Source organism: Lissotriton vulgaris, chromosome 12 (genome assembly GCF_964263255.1).
Source record: "Lissotriton vulgaris chromosome 12, aLisVul1.2, whole genome shotgun sequence".
Taxonomy (NCBI): Eukaryota; Metazoa; Chordata; class Amphibia; order Caudata; family Salamandridae; genus Lissotriton; species Lissotriton vulgaris.
The window spans coordinates 9,288,111-9,313,278 of NC_141700.1; the positions used below are offsets into that span (position 1 = coordinate 9,288,111).

At 48.0% G+C, this 25,168-nt stretch overlaps 1 protein-coding gene across 1 annotated transcript in view; it reads right to left on the minus strand.

Moving 5' to 3' along the window:
- The window catches only part of GRIN3B (glutamate ionotropic receptor NMDA type subunit 3B), a 258,304-nt gene that overhangs the window by 160,494 nt on the left and 72,642 nt on the right, over positions 1-25,168 (minus strand). Inside the window, exons 2-4 of the mRNA XM_086946717.1 lie at positions 24,224-24,819; positions 16,983-18,033; positions 11,634-11,779 (exon numbers count right to left, since the gene is read on the minus strand). Of these exons, the coding sequence (XP_086802843.1) occupies positions 11,634-11,779; positions 16,983-18,033; positions 24,224-24,819 (1,793 nt within the window). The remainder of the gene's footprint in view (positions 1-11,633; positions 11,780-16,982; positions 18,034-24,223; positions 24,820-25,168) is intronic.

Sequence of the window (25,168 nt, forward strand, 5' to 3'; positions counted from 1 at the left end):
ATTTGAGGTCAGGAGGTTTAGAGTGCTGGCGGACATTTGAGGTCAGGAGGTTTAGAGTGTCAGCAGACATTGGAGGTGAGCAGGTTTAGAGTGCTGGCGGACATTGGAGGTGAGCAGGTTTAGAGTGCTGGCGGACATTTGAGGTCAGGAGGTTTAGAGTGTCTGCAGACATTTGAGGTAAGCAGGTTTAGAGTGTCAGCAGACATTTGAGGTAAGCAGGTTTAGAGTGTCGGCGGACATTTGAAGTAAGCAAGTTTTTGAGTGTTGGCGAACATTTGAGGTAAGCAGGTTTAGAGTGTCGGCGGACATTTGAAGGGAGCAGGTTAAGAGTGTCGGCGGACTTTTGTGGTGAGCATGTTTAGAGTGTTGGTAGACATTTGAGGTAAGCAGGTTTAGTGTGTCGGTAGACATTTGAGGTAAGCAGGTTTAGAGTGTCGGCGGACATTTGAGGTGAGCAGGTTTAGACTGTCGGCGGAATTTTGAGGTGAGTAGGTTTAGAGTCGGCGGACATTTGAGGTGAGTAGTTTTAGAGTGTCAGCAGACATTTGAGGTAAGCAGGTTTAGAGTGTCGGCGGACTTTTGTGGTGAGCAGGTGTAGAGTGTCGGCAGACATTTGAGGTAAGCAGGTTTAGAGTGTCAGCAGACATTGGAGGTGAGCAGGTTTAGAGTGTCAGCAGACATTGGAGGTGAGCAGGTTTAGAGTGCTGGCGGACATTTGCGGTCAGGAGGTTTAGAGTGCTGGCGGACATTTGAGGTCAGGAGGTTTAGAGTGTCAGCAGACATTGGAGGTGAGCAGGTTTAGAGTGCTGGCGGACATTGGAGGTGAGCAGGTTTAGAGTGCTGGCGGACATTTGAGGTCAGGAGGTTTAGAGTGTCTGCAGACATTTGAGGTAAGCAGGTTTAGAGTGTCAGCAGACATTTGAGATAAGCAGGTTTAGAGTGTCGGCGGACATTTGAAGTAAGCAAGTTTTTGAGTGTTGGCGAACATTTGAGGTAAGCAGGTTTAGAGTGTCGGCGGACATTTGAAGGGAGCAGGTTAAGAGTGTCGGCGGACTTTTGTGGTGAGCATGTTTAGAGTGTTGGTAGACATTTGAGGTAAGCAGGTATAGTGTGTCGGCAGACATTTGAGGTAAGCAGGTTTAGAGTGTCGGCGGACATTTGAGGTGAGCAGGTTTAGACTGTCGGTGGAATTTTGAGGTGAGCAGGTTTAGAGTCGGCGGACATTTGAGGTGAGTAGTTTTAGAGTGTCAGCAGACATTTGAGGTAAGCAGGTTTAGAGTGTCGGCGGACTTTTGTGGTGAGCAGGTTTAGAGTGTCGGCAGACATTTGAGGTAAGCAGGTTTAGGGTGTCGACAGACATTTTAGGTAAGCAGGTTTAGAGTGTCTGCAGACATTTGAGGTAAGCAGGTTTAGAGTGTCAGCAGACATTGGAGGTGAGCAGGTTTAGAGTGCTGGCGGACATTTGAGGTCAGGAGGTTTAGAGTGTCGGCGGACATTTTAGGTAAGCAGGTTTAGAGTGTCTGCAGACATTTGAGGTAAGCAGGTTTAGAGTGTCAGCAGACATTTGAGGTAAGCAGGTTTAGAGTGTCGGCGGACATTTGAAGTAAGCAAGTTTTTGAGTGTTGGCGGACATTTGAAGGGAGCAGGTTAAGAGTGTCGGCGGACTTTTGTGGTGAGCATGTTTAGAGTGTTGGTAGACATTTGAGGTAAGCAGGTTTAGTGTGTCGGCAGACATTTGAGGTAAGCAGGTTAAGAGTGTCGGCGGACATTTGAGGTGAGCAGGTTTAGACTGTCGGCGGAATTTTGAGGTGAGCAGGTTTAGAGTTGGCGGACATTTGAGGTGAGTAGTTTTAGAGTGTCAGCAGACATTTGAGGTAAGCAGGTTTAGAGTGTCGGCGGACTTTTGTGGTGAGCAGGTTTAAAGTGTCGGCGGACATTTGAGGTAAGCAGGTTTAGACTGTCGGCAGACATTTGAGGTAAGCAGGTTTAGAGTGTCGGCGGACATTTGAGGTAAGCAGGTTTAGAGTGCTGGCGGACATTTGAGGTAAGCAGGTTTAAACTGTCGGCGGACATTTGAGGTAAGCAGGTTTAGAGTGTCGGCGGACATTTGAGGTAAGAAGGTTTAGAGTGTTGGCGGACATTTGAGGTTAGCAGGTTTAGACTGTTGGCACACATTTGAGGCGAGCAGATTTAGACTGTCGGCAGACATTTGAGGTAAGAAGGTTTAGACTGTCGGCTGACTTTTGTGGTGAACAGGTTTAGAGTGTCGGCACACATTTGAGATAAGCAGGTTTAGACTGTCGGCAGACATTTGAAGTAAGCAGGTTTAGACTGTCGGCACACATTTGAGGTGAGCAGGTTTAGAGTGTTGGCGGACATTTAAGGTGAGCAGGTTTAGAGCGTCGGTGAACATTTGAGGTGAGCAGGTTTAGACTGTCGGCAGACATTTGAGGTAAGCAGGTTTAGAGTGTCGGCGGACATTTGAGGTGAGCAGGTTTAGACTGTTGGCGGACTTTTGAGGTGAGCAGGTTTAGAGTCGGCGGACATTTGAGGTGAGCAGGTTTAGAGTGTCAGCAGACATTTGAGGTGAGTAGTTTTAGAGTGTCAGCAGACGTTTGAGGTAAGCAGGTTTAGACTGTCGGCGGACTTTTGTGGTGAGCAGGTTTAGAATGTCGGCGGACATTTGAGGTGAGCAGGTTTAGAGCGTCGGTGAACATTTGAGGTGAGCAGGTTTAGACTGTCTGCAGACATTTGAGGTAAGCAGGTTTAGAGTGTCGGCGGACATTTGAGGTGAGCAGGTTTAGACTGTCGGTGGACTTTTGAGGTGAGCAGGTTTAGAGTCGGCGGACATTTGAGGTGAGTAGTTTTAGAGTGTCAGCAGACATTTGAGGTGAGTAGTTTTAGAGTGTCAGCAGACATTTGAGGTAAGCAGGTTTAGAATGTCGGCAGACTTGTGGTGAGCAGGTTTAGAGTGTCGGCAGACATTTGAGGGAAGCAGGTTTAGAGTGTCAGCAGACATTTGAAGGGAGCAGGTTAAGAGTGTCGGCGGACTTTTGTGGTGAGCAGGTTTAGAGTGTTGGTAGACATTTGAGGTAAGCAGGTTTAGTGTGTCGGCAGACATTTGAGGTAAGCAGGTTTAGAGTGTGGGCGGACATTTGACGTGAGCAGGTTTAGACTGTCGGCGGAATTTTGAGGTGAGCAGGTTTAGAGTCGGCGGACATTTGAGGTGAGTAATTTTAGAGTGTCAGCAAACATTTGAGGTAAGCAGGTTTAGAGTGTCGGCGGACTTTTGTGGTGAGCAGGTTTAGACTGTCGGCGGACTTTTGAGGTGAGCAGGTTTAGAGTTGGCGGACATTTGAGGTGAGTAGTTTTAGAGTGTCAGCAGACATTTGAGGTGAGTAGTTTTAGAGTGTCAGCGGACATTTGAGGTGAGCAGGTTTAGACTGTCGGCGGACTTTTGAGGTGAGCAGGTTTAGAGTCGGCGGACATTTGAGGTGAGTAGTTTTAGAGTGTCAGCAGACATTTGAGGTGAGTAGTTTTAGAGTGTCAGCAGACATTTGAGGTAAGCAGGTTTAGAATGTCGGCAGACTTGTGGTGAGCAGGTTTAGAGTGTCGGCAGACATTTGAGGGAAGCAGGTTTAGAGTGTCAGCAGACATTTGAAGGGAGCAGGTTAAGAGTGTCGGCGGACTTTTGTGGTGAGCAGGTTTAGAGTGTTGGTAGACATTTGAGGTAAGCAGGTTTAGTGTGTCGGCAGACATTTGAGGTAAGCAGGTTTAGAGTGTGGGCGGACATTTGACGTGAGCAGGTTTAGACTGTCAGCGGAATTTTGAGGTGAGCAGGTTTAGAGTCGGCGGACATTTGAGGTGAGTAATTTTAGAGTGTCAGCAAACATTTGAGGTAAGCAGGTTTAGAGTGTCGGCGGACTTTTGTGGTGAGCAGGTTTAGACTGTCGGCGGACTTTTGAGGTGAGCAGGTTTAGAGTTGGCGGACATTTGAGGTGAGTAGTTTTAGAGTGTCAGCAGACATTTGAGGTGAGTAGTTTTAGAGTGTCAGCGGACATTTGAGGTGAGCAGGTTTAGACTGTCGGCGGACATTTGAGGTGAGTAGTTTTAGAGTGTCAGCAGACATTTGAGGTGAGTAGTTTTAGAGTGTCAGCGGATATTTGAGGTGAGCAGATTTAGACTGTCGGCAGACATTTGAGGTAAGAAGGTTTAGACTGTCGGCTGACTTTTGTGGTGAACAGGTTTAGAGTGTCGGCACACATTTGAGATAAGCAGGTTTAGACTGTCGGCAGACATTTGAAGTAAGCAGGTTTAAACTGTCGGCACACATTTGAGGTGAGCAGGTTTAGAGTGTTGGCGGACATTTAAGGTGAGCAGGTTTAGAGCGTCGGTGAACATTTGAGGTGAGCAGGTTTAGACTGTCGGCAGACATTTGAGGTAAGCAGGTTTAGAAAGTCGGCGGACATTTGAGGTGAGCAGGTTTAGACTGTTGGCGGACTTTTGAGGTGAGCAGGTTTAGAGTCGGCGGACATTTGAGGTGAGCAGGTTTAGAGTGTCAGCAGACATTTGAGGTGAGTAGTTTTAGAGTGTCAGCAGACGTTTGAGGTAAGCAGGTTTAGACTGTCGGCGGACTTTTGTGGTGAGCAGGTTTAGAGTGTCGGCGGACATTTGAGGTGAGCAGGTTTAGAGCGTCGGTGAACATTTGAGGTGAGCAGGTTTAGACTGTCTGCAGACATTTGAGGTAAGCAGGTTTAGAGTGTCGGTGGACATTTGAGGTGAGCAGGTTTAGACTGTCGGCGGACTTTTGAGGTGAGCAGGTTTAGAGTCGGCGGACATTTGAGGTGAGTAGTTTTAGAGTGTCAGCAGACATTTGAGGTGAGTAGTTTTAGAGTGTCAGCAGACATTTGAGGTAAGCAGGTTTAGAATGTCGGCAGACTTTTATGGTGAGCAGGTTTAGAGTGTCGGCAGACATTTGAGGGAAGCAGCTTTAGAGTGTCAGCAGACATTTGAGGGGAGCAGGTTAAGAGTGTCGGCGGACTTTTGTGGTGAGCAGGTTTAGAGTGTTGGTAGACATTTGAGGTAAGCAGGTTTAGTGTGTCGGCAGACATTTGAGGTAAGCAGGTTTAGAGTGTCGGCGGACATTTGAGGTGAGCAGGTTTAGACTGTCGGCGGAATTTTGAGGTGAGCAGGTTTAGAGTCGGCGGACATTTGAGGTGAGTAGTTTTAGAGTGTCAGCAGACATTTTAGGTAAGCAGGTTTAGAGTGTCAGCGGACTTTTGTGGTGAGCAGGTTTAGACTGTCGGCGGACTTTTGAGGTGAGCAGGTTTAGAGTCGGCGGACATTTGAGGTGAGTAGTTTTAGAGTGTCAGCAGACATTTGAGGTGAGTAGTTTTAGAGTCTCAGCGGACATTTGAGGTGAGCAGGTTTAGACTGTCTGCGGACTTTTGAGGTGAGCAGGTTTAGAGTCGGCGGACATTTGAGGTGAGTAGTTTTAGAGTGTCAGCAGACATTTGAGGTGAGTAGTTTTAGAGTGTCAGCAGACATTTGAGGTAAGCAGGTTTAGAATGTCAGCGGACTTTTGTGGTGAGCAGGTTTAGAGTGCCAGCAGACATTTGAGGGAAGCAGGTTTAGAGTGTCGGCGGACTTTTGTGGTGAGCAGGTTTAGAGTGCCGGCGGATATTTGAGGTAAGCTGGTTTAGACTGTTGGCAGACATTTGAGGTAAGCAGGTTTAGAATGTCGGCGGACATTTGAGGTGAGCAGGTTTAGACTGTTGGCTGACTTTTGAGGTGAGCAGGTTTAGAGTCGGCGGACATTTGAGGTGAGCAGGTTTAGAGTGTCAGCAGACATTTGAGGTGAGTCGTTTTAGAGTGTCAGCAGACATTTGAGGTAAGCAGGTTTAGAATGTCGGCTGACTTTTGTGGTGAGCAGGTTTAGAGTGTCGGCGGACATTTGAAGGGAGCAGGTTAAGAGTGTCGGCGGACGTTTGTGGTGAGCAGGTTTAGAGTGTTGGTAGACATTTGAGGTAAGCAGGTTTAGAGTGTCGGCGGACATTTGAGGTGAGTAGTTTTAGAGTGTCAGCAGACGTTTGAGGTAAGCAGGTTTAGACTGTCGGCAGAATTTTGAGGTGAGCAGGTTTAGAGTCGGCAGACATTTTAGGTGAGTAGTTTTAGAGTGTCAGCAGACATTTGAGGTAAGCAGGTTTAGAGTGTCAGCGGACTTTTGTGGTGAGCAGGTTTAGAGTGTCGGCGGACATTTGAGGTAAGCAGGTTTAGACTGTCGGCAGACATTTGAGGTAAGCAGGTTTAGAGTGTCGGCGGACATTTGAGGTGAGCAGGTTTAGACTGTTGGCGGACTTTTGAGGTGAGCAGGTTTAGAGTCGGCGGACATTTGAGGTGAGCAGGTTTAGAGTGTCAGCAGACATTTGAGGTGAGTAGTTTTAGAGTGTCAGCAGACATTTGAGGTAAGCAGGTTTAGAATGTCGGCGGACTTTTGTGGTGAGCAGGTTTAGAGTGTCGGCGGACATTTGAGGTAAGCAGGTTTAGAGTGTCAGCAGACATTTGAAGGGAGCAGGTTAAGAGTGTCGGCGGACGTTTGTGGTGAGCAGGTTTAGAGTGTTGGTAGACATTTGAGGTAAGCAGGTTTAGAGTGTCGGCGGACATTTGAGGTGAGCAGGTTTAGAGTGTCAGCAGACATTTGAGGTAAGCAGGTTTAGAGTGTCGGCGGAATTTTGAGGTGAGCAGGTTTAGAGTCTGCAGACATTTGAGGTGAGTAGTTTTTGAGTGTCAGCAGACATTTGAGGTAAGCAGGTTTAGAGTGTCGGCAGACATTTGAGGTGAGCAGGTTTAGAGTCGGCGGACATTTGAGGTGAGCAGGTTTAGAGTGTCAGCAGACATTTGAGGTAAGCAGGTTTAGAGTGTCGGCAGACATTTGAGGTAATGCACACTCACTCCCACCCTATTTATTCATCCACCCTTCCATAAATTCACATACAAACCACCTGTCTAGACATATATCGTCATGCATACATCACCCATCCATCTATATGCTAATGAACAAGTTAATTACCTTCTGTAACGCCTTATCTGGAAGAGACTATATCTAGCAGAGACTATATCTAGCCACAGATTCCTTACCTTTTGAACTTCCTCAGGCGTCCGACTGCATCCGGAAGATTTTTCATGAGCAGTACCCCTGCAAGCCACTAGGTTTGCGTCGATTAACTCAGCGTCCGTTGTCGGCGTCGTCCACCCCAAAAGTGACACAGCAGTAACTATATAGGCATCACCCAGGTACGCTGACGTCAGTTACTTTTCACAACTTTCCACGCTAGAAGTGCAGAGCCGTGAAGAACACTGAGAACTGGAGTGTCAAACTAGAGCCCTAAAAGGGGTCATCCCTGACCCTGTAAATACGTTCGCAAAGCGGGGAGGATGATTGGGTCACCTACGAATCTGCAGCTAGATAGAGTCTCTACCAGATAAGGCGTTAATTACTGATGGTAAGTAACATATTCATCTGATAGAGACATCTAACCGCAGATTCATTACCTTAGAATAGATACCCAAGCAATGCCATCCCGGGGGAGAGTTTGCGATAGTCAGGATAGGCTGAGAGGTAAGGTGGCTTAGAAGATAAGGCCGGCAGCTCACTCCCTCTGCAGGCAGATGTAATCATCACAAGGAAGGCGGTTGTCAAGGTGAGAAGCCTGAGGGGGCAATTATTTAAATTCTCGAAAGGAGCGCACATCAAAGAAGTCAAAACTAAATTAAGGTCCCTCTGAAGAGAGGAGTAAGACCCTTGAGGAACCCATGTACAATAGGGGACATGAACAAAGAGGCATCAGGCAACCGGATTATTGCAGAAATGGCAGATAGACAGCCCTAAAGAGTGGCCAAAGCAGATCCCTGCTGGGCAAGGGAAGAAATGACAAGCAGAACTTCAGAAAGGGGATCAAAAGCTTTCTCTGCACACCATGCCATAATTCTTTCCCAACGACAGACATGCACCGTCTTGGTGGAGGGACGCCTAGCTGCCAAGATGGCATTACCGGCTTCAGGAGGAAAGTTGAAAGCTATCGGCAGTCGCTGCTCAATCTGCAAGCAAGAAGGCGGAGAGTGGATGGGTTTTTGGTGGAGAACCCACCCCGGCTGCTGTGACAGAAGATCCTCCCGGAGGGGCAGCCTCATCGGAGGATCGAGGGCCATGGTCAGTAGCTCGGGACACCAGACTCTTAACAAAGGGTCCATGACCCGACCCGCCCTGTTTGTTGCAGTACCACATGGCGTGGTGATGTTCGTGAACACCTGCATTAGCCTTCCCTTGATGGAGGGTAGAAAGGCTTCCTATGCCAGTCGGATCGCTGGGAGCTCCAACAGTTTGATGTAGAGTCCGGGTCGCGCCAGAGTCCTCTGATCTCCACCTCTCTCAGATGGCTGCCCCATCCCAGAAGTGATTCATCTGTCACTACTGTGTGGTCTGGTGAGTGAAGGGAGAGGGATCTGCCTATGACCCAATCGCGGCTCGCCAACTACCACTGCAGATCGTTCGCAGTGCCCCCTGAGATCTGGACCGTGTCGCAATGATTCCCCTCATGCTGCACCCACTAAAACTTCAGGTCGCACCGCAGAGCCCACATATGCCAGCCAGCCTGTGTCAGCAGCAAGATGCAGAAGACCATGAGGCCCAGCGGCCTCAGAGTCATTCTCACCGAAATCCAGGATAGTGACTGAAACATCGGTATCATAGCCTGAATATCCTGGACTCGCCGCTCAGGAAGATAAGCCCAAAACTACAGTGTATACAGAACATCTCGGATGAAAGGGAGCGTCTGAAAGGGAGTCAGGTGCAACTTATGCACGTTGATAGTGAACCCCCAGTGAGTAGTCTGGAGGTGGGATACAACAGTCTGGGGTGAGACCCCTTCAGCTGTAAGTCGTCAAGATAAGGGGTGCCAGTCTTCCCCTATCTCCGAAGATGAACTGCAACCACCACCATCACCTTGAACACCCGGGAGAGCTGGTAAGGCCAAAGAGAAGCACAGCAAACTGAAAGTGCTCGTGGCTTATCTTGAACCATAGATATCGCCGGTGGGTAGGCATGACTGGAATATGAAAATAGGCGTCTTGCGTGTCCAACGCTGCCATCCAGCCTCCTGAGTCCAGGGCAGCCAAGACCCGCGCTAGCGTAAGCATTTTGAATTGCTCCTTTTTGAGAATATGAAGAGTGAGAATAGGACAGAGGCGCTAGTCCTTTTCAGGAACCAGAAAGTAGCAATAATAACCACAGAGTACTTCTGACACCGGACCCACCGTCTCCATGGCTCCCTTGGCCAAGAGAGCCATGACTTCCTCCCGGAGCAGAGACAGATGATTCTCCGTCAGCCGGTCGTGAGATGGTGACATGGCTTGAAGCCCTTACCATAGCCGCAAAAGGCAGACTGAGGTGGACGTCAGGCAGCAGAGGCCTAAGGACCTTGCCGAAGCACAAGAATCCATAAAGTACTCGAGCACCGAATCTGCCTAGTCTCCGAAGAGACGGGTGTCATCGAAGGGCGTGTCCATAAGGGAAGTTTGGACATCCCCTGAAAAACCAGCCGTGGCGCCTAAGGGCGTTGTGGAAACCGCTCTGCCAATTGGGTCGGTTGTGTCACGTTCGCATCTAATAGTGAACTTTGTCACATCTCTCCAGACAGTGGCAGCTTAGGAGTGCACAGCACCGGCCTCCTCCGGGAACTGTGGCAGCATTTGCACAACCGTATCCCACCAGTGTGGGAATAACAGTCCAAAAGGCATGCAGTGTTCATGGACCGCAATGCCAGGCTGGCAGAAGAATACATCTTCTTCCCAAATGAGTCAGTCTCTTGGATTCCCTCTCTGGGAGAGTGGTCGGGAAAGCCCCTTGGGAGGTGGAGGCTTGGGCCACCAAGCGTCCAGGGGTAAGGTGTTGCATGAGGAAGTTTGGGTCCCAGGTACAGGGTGATGGCGGCGGACAATCGTCCTATTCAAAGGAGCCCCTGTGCTGGGTATGGACCAGGTACCCCAATGGAAATCAGTGAGTGCGCCATTGAATGGGAGTAAGGGTTCCGATGTGGAGACTCCCGGTTGCAGCACGTCTGCCAAGAAATTACTCTTGACTGCCACTGTGGGTAGCTGAAGGTCAAGGAACTCCGCCGCCCTCCACACCACCACTGCATAAGAAGCTCTCTCCTCTGTAGCCGCGGTAGGAGGAGAAAGCAGACCAGCATCTGGAGACATATGCAGACTACTGGCCTCACCCAGATCCTCAAACCATTCCACACTTTGCTCTCCTCATAGGGCTGGTATTCTAAAGGCTCTAGTGACCCCTCCTTGAGGCCTAGTCAATGAAAATAGGCTCAGCCTCCGTCTAAGAGGCAAAGCTCCTGCTGGAGTTGGTGTTGTGTGGCGCACATCGGGCTCCGTGTCGGAGCCAGGGATGACAGTGGAGATGGCAGCGCTGGGCTCATCGGCTCACCCTGAGGAAGGTTGAGATGGCACGACCGGCGTTGGTCCGGATCCAGAAATGGTTCCTTGGGGCCCCACTGGAGCCAGGGACGGATCCGCCTCTGGGGCTACTTCCTACCCTGCGGGGCCCTAAGGCATGTCGACAGGGTTGAGCAGCCCAAATATGAACTGCATGGCCTCATTGAACTCTTTCAGTTGGGCAAGAGTCGCTCTGGCCTTTGGGGAGGCGCAGAGTTGGCCCAGGCACAGGTTCCGGGATAGGAGGCCTAGAACGTCGAGGCTCCCTCATCTCGTCGGCCGAGGGGAAATTGGAGACAGCTTAGAATTCTTTCTCTTCTTTTTGTTCCTCCTTCCTGAGTATCCAGAGGACTTGAAATGGGATGAGGAGAGCTAAGCGAGTAACCTCGGGACGTTCCCCTTGACAGGGATCTCGACTTCCAAGGAGTCGCATGCCGGGCCATTAGCAGCTTCAGGGACTGCTGCCTCAAAGCCTTCGAAGCTTCGTCCAGCAATCTGAACACAGCTTGGTGTCGTGGTTGCGCTCCAGACACCAAAGACACAAGATGTGGGCCCGTCACCGACATAGGTCAGTGACAGGCGCCGTAGGGCTTAAAACCAGACTTGCGCAGAGACTTCCTTGACACACCAAGAGTTAAACCACAAAGAGTCAACAAACCGTTGATCAAAGCCTGTCAAAAAACAACATAGGGATCGGTAGCTCTTCCCCAGATCACTGCTGACTGATGTGGAAAGAAAAAAACTGACACCAGAGTGGCGCATATATAGGTATCACGACATCACCTAAGGCACGGACGAGAGACGCGTAGCCGATCGACTCCACCTACTGGTGCGCAGGGGTACTGCTCATGAAAAATCATTTGGATCCAGTCTGAAGCATTGGGGAATTCAAAAGGTAAGGATTCTGTGGCTAGAAGTCTCTATCAGATATACATATCACTCACCATTCGGCAGCCCATGGCCAAGTCAGTTCCACATCAGCCACTCCACCTCTGTGAGCTGGGAGAGTCAGTCGTGTTACGTGCAGGTGTAAACAGGGATCAGTGTGGTGTCGGTTTTACCCCCAGTGTCCCAGACCAGAAGCTTCACCTAGTGCTCCAACCGCTCGCCTGCACACCTTAAGCCCTTACTTGAGCATGGACACCCCGTCCGACGTGGCCGGGACACTGTAGCGCCTCATGTAGTCGTGGATCTCCGGAAAGCTCTTTTTGATGTACTCCTCGGCACTGCTCTCCCACACTGTGCCGAAGCGGAAGCCTTGAGATGGGTGATGCAGCTTTAGTGGATAGAATATTTTATAAATACATCACAAGAACAAAGTCATCACCAAAACCAACAGAAAGCAGTGAGAGAAAAAGCACACTCTACTACCTGAAAAAGGCTACAACGAAAGCCGACGACAACCAGGCTACAATCAAACAAAATAGTAACAGGTCCAGAAATTTCCAAGCGAGAGCATCACATCCACAGTACAACCAAACAAAACAGGAAAACATTACAATAATCCAACAGAGAGCGAGAGTGCACCTATCACCAAAAACAGGCTATGCCCAAACACAGGAGCATCATCTGACCAAAAGAAATGAACCAGAGAGAGAGAGAGAGAGAGCACATCCTACCATCACAACCAAGAAACAGCCAAATAAAACTGAAACAGGTCAGCCAAAATGATCAGCAACCAGTGATGTAGCACACTCTACCACCTGAACCAGGATGCACCCAAGCAGAACAGGAACATGTCACCAAAAACAACAAGAATCAACCAGAGAAAGGGCACCTTGGGCCACCATGACCAGGCCGCAGCAAAGTAAAAACACATAACCGATAGAAAGCAATCAGAGAAAGGACACACCCTGCCATCACAACTAGGGGACAACCAAATAAAACTGCAAATTGCCACCGAGACCAATAGAAACACATGATATCACCACAAAAAGAGTACAGTTAAACAAAACAGAGCATGTTACCCAAAACAACAGAAATCAAATAGAGAAAGGCAACACCCAACAACCACACCCAGAATACAACAAAAACAAAGTAGCAGAAATCAACTAGAGAGAGTGTGCATCCTACCACCACAACTAGGCTACAACGAAACAAAACAGGAACATGTCACCTAAATCATCAGAAAGAAACCAGAGACAGAGCACATCCTACCAACTCAAAGCAAAGCAGAACACATCACCAAAGGAAAACAACAAGAGACAGAACACATACTGCCACTATAATCAGGCTTCAACCAAATACAATAGGAACACATCACCAAAACCAACAGAAAGCAACCACAGAGAGAACACACCCTAACACTGTAACCAGCGTGCTGTCAAACAAAAGAGGAACACATCTTGAAAACCAAAGTAGTAAAGCAACCAAAGAGACAGAGCACACATCAAAACACTACAACTAGGAAATAATCAAACAAAACTAGAACAAATCAACACTAGAAACCAACCAGAAAAACAGCACATCCCAATTTCACAACAAGTCTACAGAAAAACAGAACAGTAATACATCATCAAAACCAAAGCAATAGTGAGAGAGTACTTCTTATCACCATAACCAGGCTACAAAGAAATACCCCACAAACACATCACCAAAACGAGTAGAAAAAATCCATAGAGTGAGAGAGAGCACATCCTAACCTTACAACTGGGGGAAAAGGTAACCCAAAAAACTGAAAGCAACCACAGAGAAAGCATTTTTTAACAAAACAACCAAGGCACAACCAAACAAGAAGTAATATGTCATTAACACTACAGAAAGCCACCGGAGAGAGAGTCTGAGGAAGCGCAACAAAGTTAAAATGGAGCACAATCTATCACCACAACAAAGACACAAGCAGCAAAACCAGAAAGAAGAAGAGAGAGGTCTTCTTACCACCATCAGGAGGGCACACCTAACAAAAATCAGAAAGAGAAGCATCATCAATGCCATCTTACTATTACAAGTAGGACTAAAGTGGCAAAAAAACTAAAAAAACAAGTATGGATGTCTTACCACCATAATAGGCAACAGACAACATAAAGCTGAGAGGGAGAGAAATGTGAAGGGACACATCTTAGAGCAATCCCAGAAAACCACAAAGAGAATTAGGAAGAGAACAATTTACCACAGCCACAAGACAAACAATGGCAACCAGACAGAAAAAGAGAATGTAATTATGAGTAGCAGACCACAGCCAGCAGAATCCAGAGAGCAAACTGAAAAAAGCACATATTACAACAATAACCAGCCAGACATCTGAGCGGGAACTCTAAATATTATCTATATTCAGGTCACAGAAAACAAGGTGCATCCTACCATTATAACCAGGACTTGTCACCATTTGAGATACCCTAATAACCGGACCGCGAGGATAAGATATCGGCTAAAGATTCAGAAAGGACATCTTACAACCATAACCAGACCATATGAAACTGTAGCAGAGAGAAAGTGCATCTCACCATCATACCAAACTATGAGATACTAGGGAGACAAAAGGAAACCTTGCCTCCATTAACAGAATAGAGCCAAAAGACCAACAGAAAATACAGAGTGCAAACCTTACCAACAAAATAAAAGCATAACAAAGTCTGAACAAGAAAGATGGAGTGGAGGGAAGCATACGAAAATCTACATAAGCAGCAAAGAAAGATCAAAACCAACAGGGAACTGAAAGGTGAACAACTACCACTGCCCCCACACCCCCACCCAGACCACAACAAACAGAAGGCAGAAATGTATCCCCTCTTACTGTACAACATACACAACATAATCTGGACAGAAAGCAAGCACAACGTACTATTGTCGTAACTAGACCAACGCTAACAGTGAGCAAGCATGCCTTACCATCATCCTAACTATGCCTAAGACAACAGAGAGCGAGCATGCCTACATCAGCCTCATTATACCTAAGACGACAGAGAGCGAGCATGCCTTACCATCACCATAACTATACCAAAGACGACAGAGCAGAGAGCAAGCATGCCTTACCATCACTATAACTATACCACAGGTAACAGAGAGCGAGCATGCCTTACCATCACTATAACTATACCAAAGACGACAGAGGGCGAGCATGCCTTACCATCACCCTAACTATACCTAAGACGACAGAGAGCAAGCATGCCTTACCATGACCATGACTAAACCAATGACGACAGCTCGAGCATGACTTAAGATCACTCTAACCATACCAAAGGCGACAGAGAGCGAGCATGCCTTACCATCACCATGACTATACCAAAGTCGACAGCGGACAAGCATGCCTTACCATCACCATGACTATACCAATGACGACAGAGCAGAGAGCAAGCATGCCTTACTATCTCCCCAACTATACCAAATGCGACAGAGAGCGAACATGCCTTACCATCACCCAAACTATACCTAAGACGACAGACAGCGAGCACATTTTACCCTAACTATACCAAAGCTAACAGAGAGCGAGCATGCCTTACCATCACCCAACTAGACCAAAGACGACAGAGAGCAAGCACATCTTACGAACACCATAACTAAACCAAAGCCGACACAGAGCGAGCCTGCTTTGCCATCACCACAACTGAAACAAAGACGTCAGAACGAGCATACTTTACCATCACCATAACTATACCAAAGACAACAGAGGGCGAGCACATCATACGAACACCATACCTATACCAAAGACAACAGAGAGCAAGTATGCCTTACCATCAGAATATCTATACCAAAAACTGAGGACGAGCATGTCTTACCATCACCATAACTATACCAAAGACGACAGAGCGAGCATGCCTTACCATAACTATACCAAAGACGATCAAGTGAACATGCCTTACCATCACCTTAACTATACCAAAGACGACATGGTGATGGTAAGGCATGCTCACTCTTTCGTCTTTGGTATAGTTAGGGTGATGGTAAGGCATGCTCACTTGGTCGTCTCTTTGGTATAGTTATGATAAGGCATGCTCGCTCTGTCGTTTTTGGTATAGTTATGGTGATGGTAAGGCATGCTCACTCTGACTATACCCAAGACGACAGAGAGCGAGCGTGCCTTACCACCACTATAACCATACCAAAGGAGGCAGAGAGCGAGCATGCCTTACCATCACCATAAGAATACCTAAGACGACAGAGAGCGAGCATGCCTTACCATCACCATAACTATACCAAAGACGACAGAGTGAGTATGCCTTACCATCACCATAACTATACCAAAGCAACAGAGAGCGAGCATGCCTTACCATCACCATATCTATACCAAAGACAGAGGTCGAGCATGCCTTACCATCACCATAACTATACCAAAGACGACAGAGCGAACATGCCTTACCATCACCATAACTATACCAAAGATGACAGAGCAGAGAGCAAGCATGCCTTACCATCACCCTAACTATGCCCAAGACAACAGAGAGCGAGCATGCCTACATCACCCTCATTATACCTAAGACGACAGAGTGAGCATGCCTTACCATCACCCTAACTATACCAAAGATAACAGAGAGCGAACACACCTTACCATCACAACAAGGCCAAAGACAACAGAGAGCAGGCATTCCTTACCATCATCATAACTAGACCAAAGACAAAGCGAGCATGCCTTACCATCACCATAACTAGACCAAAGACAAAGCGAGCATGCCTTACCATCACCATAACTTTACCAAAGACGACAGAGTGCGAGCACATCTTACGAACACCATAACTATACCAAAGACGACAGAGAGCAAGCATGCCTTACTATCATCATATCTATACCAAAGACAGAGGGAGAGCATGCCTTACCATCACCATAACTAGACCAAAGATGACAGACAGCAAGCATGCCTTACCATAACTATACCAAAGATGACAGAGCGAGCATGCCTTACCATCACCCTAACTATACCAAAGAGGTCAGAGCGAACATGTCTTACCTTAACCCTAACTATACCAAAGGCGACAGAGAACGAGCATGTCTTACCTTAACCCTAACTATATCTAAGACAACAGAGAGCGAGCATGCCTTACCACCACAATAATCATACCAAAGGTGTCAGAGATCAAGCATGCCTTACCATCACCATAAGAATACCTAAGACGACAGAGAGCGAGCATGCCTTACCATCACCGTAACTATACCAAAGACGACAGAGCGAGCATGCCTTACCATCACCCTAACATTACCAAAGACGACAGAGGGTGAGCATGCCTTACCATCACCATAAATAGACCAAAGACGGCAGAGAGCGAACACACCTTCCCATGACAACAAGACCAAAGCCAACGGAGAACATACAGACAGAGAGCACATCTTACCACTGCCTCCGATTTAGGTAACTACTTCTCTACTGCCCATTTTCTTACTCCGTGGAAGCTTTACAAATTAATAACTTCTTGGTTAGATGGGGGTGGCTCTTGGGTTACATCACATTTATGGAATTAAATGAGCCGTCCCCTTTATCCTGTAATAGGGTGTTACTGCAATACAGACCCCCTACTTCACCGTCAAGGAGAACAGATGATCGACCAACCTTCGGGTCGTGGATTCCAGAGAGTTCCTCGAAGGTCTTGTCTCCCACCATGACTGCTGCCAAGTTAGCCGTGTAGCTGGACAGGACCAGGAGGCAGAAGATGGCCCAGAGGTTCATCAGGACGCGGCCGGTCCAACACTTGGGTGTTTTGCTGGAGACGGTCCTGCCAAAGAGAATGGCATAGCAGAGGTTGAGTGCTGAGGAGTAGGAAAAGACGGTCACCCTGTTTCGACCCTGCGGGGTCATGCCGAAGGGGCTTTTCCACTCATAGAGGGTTAAGAAGAGTGCCGTGATGTGCAGTGCCACAAAGATGCCCACCCACATGGTCCAGTGAAGAGGCCACATGAAGGCGCCGATCGGCGACGCCGTGTCCTTGGTGCGCACCAGTATGCCCAGGCTGGTGGAGAAGAAGGGGCTGGTGAAGTCAATGACGGTGCTCCTGGCAGAGTTAATGCTGAAGGAGGTCACGGCCATGTGGGCGGTGCCACTGAGCAGGTCACCCACCAACCCCGTCCACCGCCCATTCTTCCAGGCGCCATACTTGCCGTCCCCAACGATGTAGAGGTCAAAGTCAAACTGAAGGTCCTCAGAGAGCTTCTCCAGCAGGTCAATGCAATACCCATAGCAGCAAGTTTTTAGCTCTCTGGGGACTGAGTTATTCCCACTACTGAGGTCTCCAAAGAGCGCGTCCAGGACGGCGGACTCGTTGGTGTGAGGGTCCAAGCACAGCTGGCCGGCAGGACAGCTGCCATCGGCGTCCACATCCCTGGTGAAGACAAAGGGGTGCTCGACCAGCGTCACCACCCGTAGCTTGGTGCGCGAGAAGCCAGCTCCGCCCCCAGGGTGACGCCGCTGCATGCGGTTCTGCCAGATCCCTTCCTCCAGCTGCATCTTGCCTTGTCGCCAGCTTCCCACCGTCACCCAGGTGGGCTCGCCCAGCGAGTCGTGCACCAGGCTCCATATCTTGTAGCGGTGGTCGGTGTGAATCATGGACGTGTCCACCACGTGCACCTGCCCCGTGGCACCCTGGAAGGACGTGTTCGCCAGGAACCTAGAAAAGGAGGGACATCACAATGAGTACACCAGTAGCCAATCTGGGGGTACCCAAGTACTCACCTGCGCCATTTTGGGAGAAAGAGCACAGAGGCTGGGGTCCTGGTTATCAGGATCCCAGCAAACTACAGTCAAAACATAATGACACCAGGCAAAAAAGTGGGGGTAACCATGAAAGCAGATCCTACAATTGCTATCAGTACTGTTGTTGTAAAAACAGTGCAGTAAGCCTTGATTGCTCACAATTGCTATCAGCACCCTTGTTACAGAGTGCAGTAAGCCTTGATTGCTCACAATTGCTATCAGCACCCTTGTTACAGAGTGCAGTAAGCCTTGATTGCTCACAATTGCTATCAGCACCCTTGTTACAGAGTGCAGTAAGCCTTGATTGCTCACAATTGCTATCAGCACCCTTGTTACAGAGTGCAGTAAGCCTTGATTGCTCGCTAGTGCTATCAGGACCTTTGTTTCAAACAGCCTGTTGTAAGCCATAACCATTGCAATCACTGCTCTGGAAAGTGTGGTGTTCCCAGGTCCGCCTGGTATTCCCCATTCTGAGGGTTGTACCACTTTAACTGACGCAGCCTCTGCCAGTGAAACATGACTGCACACTGTTCAGACCAAAGAGCTGTTATTCATATTACAATATAGTTACATTAAAGATATGAAGGAAGAACAAACCTGCAACTCATTTTACAGTGATTAAAAACACAATCCAACGATTCCTGAATTCACAGAGACATATTTCCCTTTTTTAGGCCACAAATTGTTCAGCCTCATTATCTAGTGTGACAGGGAGCTAATGGGCCCTGTGCTGTTTAGTCTCCAGGGGCTGACTGGCCATTAATCCTCTCTGGGCAATGTCAAGGCTTGCGGGTGGCCAGCCATATCAGCGCTGCCCCCTGCTGGCTTAGGCTACCTCCCTGCCGGGGTGAGCATCCATCCGCATTAGCATATAGAAAGGTAAACTTGTTTCTATTGCTGCAACGTGCAGGGCGCCCTCTGCGCCGCAGCGTCTCCACCTAAACGCTTGCAGGCCGCTCGCGCGCTCCTCGTGCAGCCCTTGTTTACAGTGTCGAAGCCGCGGCGTCCCGCCGGGCCGCTGGAGCTGCCCGTTTGTCTCGCGGCCCTCGATCGATGGGCCACTTTCAGGAGAAGAATCTGTCTTAAGCAGCTCCAACGCGTCCCTCGGCCATCATTATCCTCCGCTCGGAGGACGCGCAAAGAAGGGCCGTTGGGGGCCTATTCACAAACTGCATTTTGTAGTACGTAAAGTAGTAATACGGTAGTATCATAAACCTACGGCGGGACATCTCTACCGTCACAATCTTTTCTCTGCAGAGATCTCCGCAAACCTACGCGCACACTTTTGTAGCCACCAAGAGAGGGCAAGTGGGAGTGGCTGGAAAATGGGGAATACTTTCTACAAAAGGGGACTCATTTATTGAGGGGTTTAGGGAGGACGACGCTCCTACAATCACGTCGTTAAGAAGAGTAAACGCACTGCAATTCACAGACTACAGTTCCAAAGTTACCACAGCCCTCTAAATATGACAACGCAGGAGTAAATGTACTCCAGTCCAGCCTTGGAGTAAGTCAAGCACTACACGTGGGCAATTACAGGAACTGCAACGCACTCTCGTAGAAATTAATGGCGGGATGGAAATTATTACAATAAAAGCCCATGGGAACTATTGTTCAATTATTACATTTAAACATGTAATTTGTTTAAATGTTAGAAAAGATACATACTTTTTAACTTTTACTTTTAATAATACACTTAATAAAAAAAAACATTCAACTATAAAAATAATTTAAGGACAGCCTTTTAAAAAATATACATGTTAAATGAAAATGCTAGTGAGGATTTGTTTAAATTATTGTTTATACCTTAAATGTATATTTAAATACTTAATTGTGAATGTACATGTAATTTGAGGGGTCAATGTGCTTTACCATCTTATTACTTCTAGGTTAAAATGAATATTCTAAGTTAATTTACAGTTATACTATACATTAAAATATTTCTAATTTGTAAAGAGTAATACATATTAATATATTTCCCATAAACATTCCCATAGGGACATCACCGCCACAGTAACAACGATGGAGGGGATGGAGAAACGTAACTCTACGCCCAGGTGTAAATGTCCATTTGGAATGGTGAATAGCAAACAAGGGTAGAGTTACACAGGATGTAGTAGTAAATATAGACGTGTATTTACTCTATTCCCCTTTGTGAACAGGCTCCTTGGTGTCCCAATATCTCCCGGTGGACAAGCTTGCAGAGACCGGAGCAAGCGGTCACCTTTCTCATCGACAAACGATCGGGTTATTGGTTGGAACTGTTGCTGAAGTGTCTGTTAGTTTCATTAATGCTCCGAGCAGATGTTCCTTGGACTTTGAGGGGTTCAGACCTCTCGGCTTCCTTTCCTCAAGGGTGAAGCTTCGTGCTAAACACTTATTTCAATTCTGGGGTCTTAACTGTGCCGACACCTCCTCCCACTCCCGAACTTCCTTGAGACCCCACTCTACATACCCTGATTAGATGAACCGTAAAACGTGTTCTTGTTTCGGAGAGAGAGTCGGGGTTTCTTTAACCCCTTCCATGCTGATGACGGCCCCCAACCGTCATGCATCACGGTGCTCGTGTGCTGATGACGGCTGGGGGCCGTCATGAACCCGCCCGCTCTTTAAAACGGCCGCACAGGCGCAGAATTGCGCCCGCGCCCAAGGGGTTAAGGAACACTCATTTCTAATTCCGAGTCTCTGTACCGCGGTGGCTATGATTATTGCATATCTTATCCCACTGAGACTGAACCCACTGCGATATTTCAGCTTTCCAGCGGTAATCCTCGGACTTTTTAATATCCTCTTGATATGCATATGTACTGGACTGAATATTAATTGGTAATAAAACTACTTAACTTCAACATCGGATTTCTTGTCCTTATTGTGGGGCCAAATGGGCTTCATGAAGATTGAACTGTTTTATTATTGCAACTCCCTCAACCTAATAAGAACCATCGGATGAGAGATTGTAAATCACGCACAGGTAAGCGACTTTTTTCTTTTCTAAGTTTAGAAAGCTTTATTAAGTTTACAAAGTAAAACCTCATTACAAAAACAAATGTCAAGGAAAAGAGATAGAAATATTAAGATGTAACAATATGTAATGCAATCCCCAAAAGGGATATAAAACTGTACCAAGGCACAAAGCTTTTTCAAGGTATTTTGTTTTGTGGGAGGGAGAGGAGAAAGAGAGGAAGAAAAGGAAGGGAATCTAGAGTACAAAATCAATACTTGAAATTGCTATAAGAAAATAAAAATGAAATGAAAAAATAAACGTCAATAAAAGAGACGGGAATAAAGAGGTAACATTCAGGGAAAATGTCTGTAAAGGAAATCAGTTAAAGGCAACCATAACAAGTCTTTTTTGATTAATAAAGGTACAGTGGTGGCAAAGGCACGATCGAGCCTATGATGGTGACATAACAGGTTCCACCAAGCAGTATATGAAACCTTTTTAGTATCCTTCCAGTTCGTTGTAATTATCTGAAAGGAAATAGCTATAAAAAGATCTATGAACTTACGTACATTACAATGAACATTCCATATGGGGGAGGAACCACCCAAAAAAATATGCACAGTCTCAAAAGGGACTTTTTTCTTACGAGGTATGTTGTGCTATAACAGTCTACATTTGACAACAGATGAGCTCGCGTTTCTGGGGTCCCCCATTTTCTTTTAGAGCATGTTTACAGCCACACCCGCTAACGCTGTAGTGATGCTTCAAAGACAGAGCTAAAAGTTGCAGCCAGGGTCATTCAGGTGCCTGCTGGACGCAGGAATCCTTATGCTGTAAGCAGGGGCAGTTTGAGGGCAGTGCGACTGGTGCAGCTGCACTGGGCGTGGACCTGTAGACGGGGCACTGACTTCAGGGGGGGGGTTCTGACTTCAGGGGGGGTGGGCGCTGTTTTAGCAATAACTTATGATAGGAGAGATGGGGGTCACTTTCGCCTGGTGGTAGTGAGAGAATCTGAGGAGGTGGTCAGGGGTTATGAGGGCGCAAAAATGTATTGTCACACCGGGTGCCACCAGCGCCAAAGCCAGCCATGCCTGTAAGCGCAGCCAGTGCCTCGAAGCCGTCTCTGACTCAGAAGTGACCATTCCTTTCGGACCCCGTAGCCAGATGCAAATAGAAGAGGTGTGGTCTTCTCAAGCGCTGGTAGCAAGACACTTCTGAACCAATTTTTGTAATGGGAGAACATCTGTGGTGATATTACAACTGGATATTTAAGCGCGCCATTTTCTGAGGGGTTGTTGACTGACCACCAACACAGGCCTCTCACGATAATCCTATGATAACAAAATATCAATTTTTATAGAATAATGCTCAAACACTGTATTCCAGCTTCCCCCATCACTCTCTCACAAGATGTCTGCCTTGCTGAGGGCCCGAGCTCAGTAAACATTAGGGAGCCCACCTGTCCCAGAATCCCATGCTCCTCAAGGAAGCCATCTTGTGTGGCCATTGTTGACACTTTTATGCAATTGCTGCCTTTAGAGGCCATTTTGGGGAGCCATTGTTCCCACCCTACCAAGATGGCAGCCTTCTTGAGGGCCCAGACCAGCTTGAGGTGTCCCCTCTGTGCAAGAGGCAGAGGGTACCAAGCTGCTGGAGGCAGTGCAAGCATCCTGCCACTGCCAGGCTGTGGAGCCAGGCTTACCTCCATGTGAAGGGGCATCTGGCACGGTGCCAGGAAGGAAGCGCCGGTGTTACCCTTCTAGCGGCAGGATCTCTTAGGGTCCCTGCACAGGCATGCGCACATGTTGCTTCATCATTATTGGTGGTTAAGGCTGTCAGTCACTCCCGCCTTAGGGTGTTGTAGCAATGACTTCTGCGCACTCTGAAATTAATATTTCATTTTTCCTCTTTGGAACACTGCGTCGCCTATGGCGCTTTTAAATGAAAGAACAGAGATCTCCCTTCGCTGCAAACACTGCCACAACATTTCAATCAATCCCCTGGCAGCATTATTTAGAGAGACTAAAAACCCAGAAGTGACGACATTTGGACGTGTTTGCATCTAGCTATGGATATAAAGAGCACATCTAGCCACAAAACAAGAGGCATGTTTAGTTGGGGTTTAACAGTGGGCCCTGCTGGAGGAGGGGGCTGTACATAACAAGAGGTGGGTAATACCATTGGGGGGGGGGGCTAAATCAAGCTTCATTTTGGGGGGTGTCCAGGAGAGTGGCATCGTTCCGCGTGGGAGGAGAGCAGAGGGACAGAGGGGTATATTATCAAGGGGGTTTATCTCCGCTTTTTTGGCTTTAAAAGCCAAGAAAGCGGAGATAAAATTATCTCCCTATTACCTAGCTGCCGCTAACACCAGTTAGCGACAGCTAGTAGGAGATAGCGACCATCTTGGGCCCCGCTTTGCATGTCAGTGATATTTATCGCTAATAACATGCAAAGTGGGCGTGCCAAGATGTTAGCGACTGAAAACAGTCGCTAACATCGCTATCTCCTATTACCAACTTTTGGAGTTATTCGCGCTAAGCGGGAATATCTCCAAAAGCTAACACCTGCCCTGAGCAGTTCTTAGCCATGTTATCCAATGATAGGTGGATAACATGGCTAAGAGCATTAGCTCGCTAAAGCATGAATATCGCTGACTTTTCAGCGATATTCATGCTTTGCGGCGATTTTTACCGCATTTGCGTTAAACCTTGGTAATACCAAGGTTTATTTGCGGTAAAAATCGCCGCAGCGCTGCGGTAAATTTTTGTCTCTAACCAAGCAATAGCGATAATTATCGCTATTGCTTGGTAATATGCCCCAGAGTTGGGCTATTCTCCAAACAACAGCAGAGACACAAAAACTTGGGAAATGCCAAATCTTGAATAACAGGTAAAGAACTGGCCATGGCGTAGAGGGCAACTTTACGTTTTAACTCCATTCTAGCATTTTGCGTCAAGTGCTCGTGGTTCTTAAACCTTGGTATTTTGATGGTTTTGTGTTGGCATGTGTGCAGTGGGGACATGTTGTCTCTGGACAAGTGACTTCCTGGAGACCATCAGGGGGGCGCGTCCACGTGCGGCTGTGACGTCATCTGCGCAGTTATGAAACAACATAGAGACAGGTTTGAGACAGCAGGCCATGCACACCTCATGACACTCACCCCGAGAGGTAGCGGCCGGAGGACTCTCCCCACTTGTGCTTGTCGTAGCAGTTGACCATGTTCTGGATGAGGGCCAGGTCGGGCCGGACGTTCACGGCTGCGGAGATGGCCCGCGTGATCAGGCCGATGGCGTCCTGGACGAACTGCTCCAAGGAAGGTCTGTTGACCTCTCCGTAGGCCAGCAGGCCCAAGGGCAGGCCTTCGGTCTGCAGCTCCTCAACGTTGAGGGGCGACCCGATCAACCAGTGGAACTCCTGCACGGTCAAGCCGCAGTCCTTGGCGGTCCTGAAAACCAGCCCCGAGCGCTGGGCGTCACAACCAAACAGGAGGAGCGGGCTGGTCAGCTCCCCTATGCTGCTGAAATGCTCCTGGAGATGGCGGACGATGCCGGCCTCGTCGAGCAGGTGAAGGCTGAGGACGGCCCTCAGGGATAATCCAGTGTTCCTGGTCAAGAACCCCAATAATCCAGAGGTGTCCCAGGTGTAGCAGGTAACCAGGGTCAGCTCGTCCCAACCATTGGTCTGGAGAACGTTGACCAGCACATCCATCAAGGCATCAGTCGAGCTCCTCGTGTCCATACGGAGGTGGTAAGGGTTCTGCGGAGACATGAACGGAGCATTCAACATAAATATTAAGTGACAGGAGAACACAGATCTCGCATGCAGAAAGAACGCTACCTGGCACCTTGGACCAACATTTGCATACATGGGACATTTAAATTCAAAGTACCCAACATTGTGTCCCTCCCGTTACCAAGTGACGGTCAGTGTCCACTCTCTGGATGAGGACATCACCGTCTCCAAGACATCAAAACTTCACCTGCTCGGTTATCAAACGATGCTCAATCCACTTGTCTCATCAAGACTCGGTATTGATGAGACTGGTGGCCACCATCTGGTCAATAACAGCACCGTCTCCAAGCCGTCAAGGGATACACCTCATTCT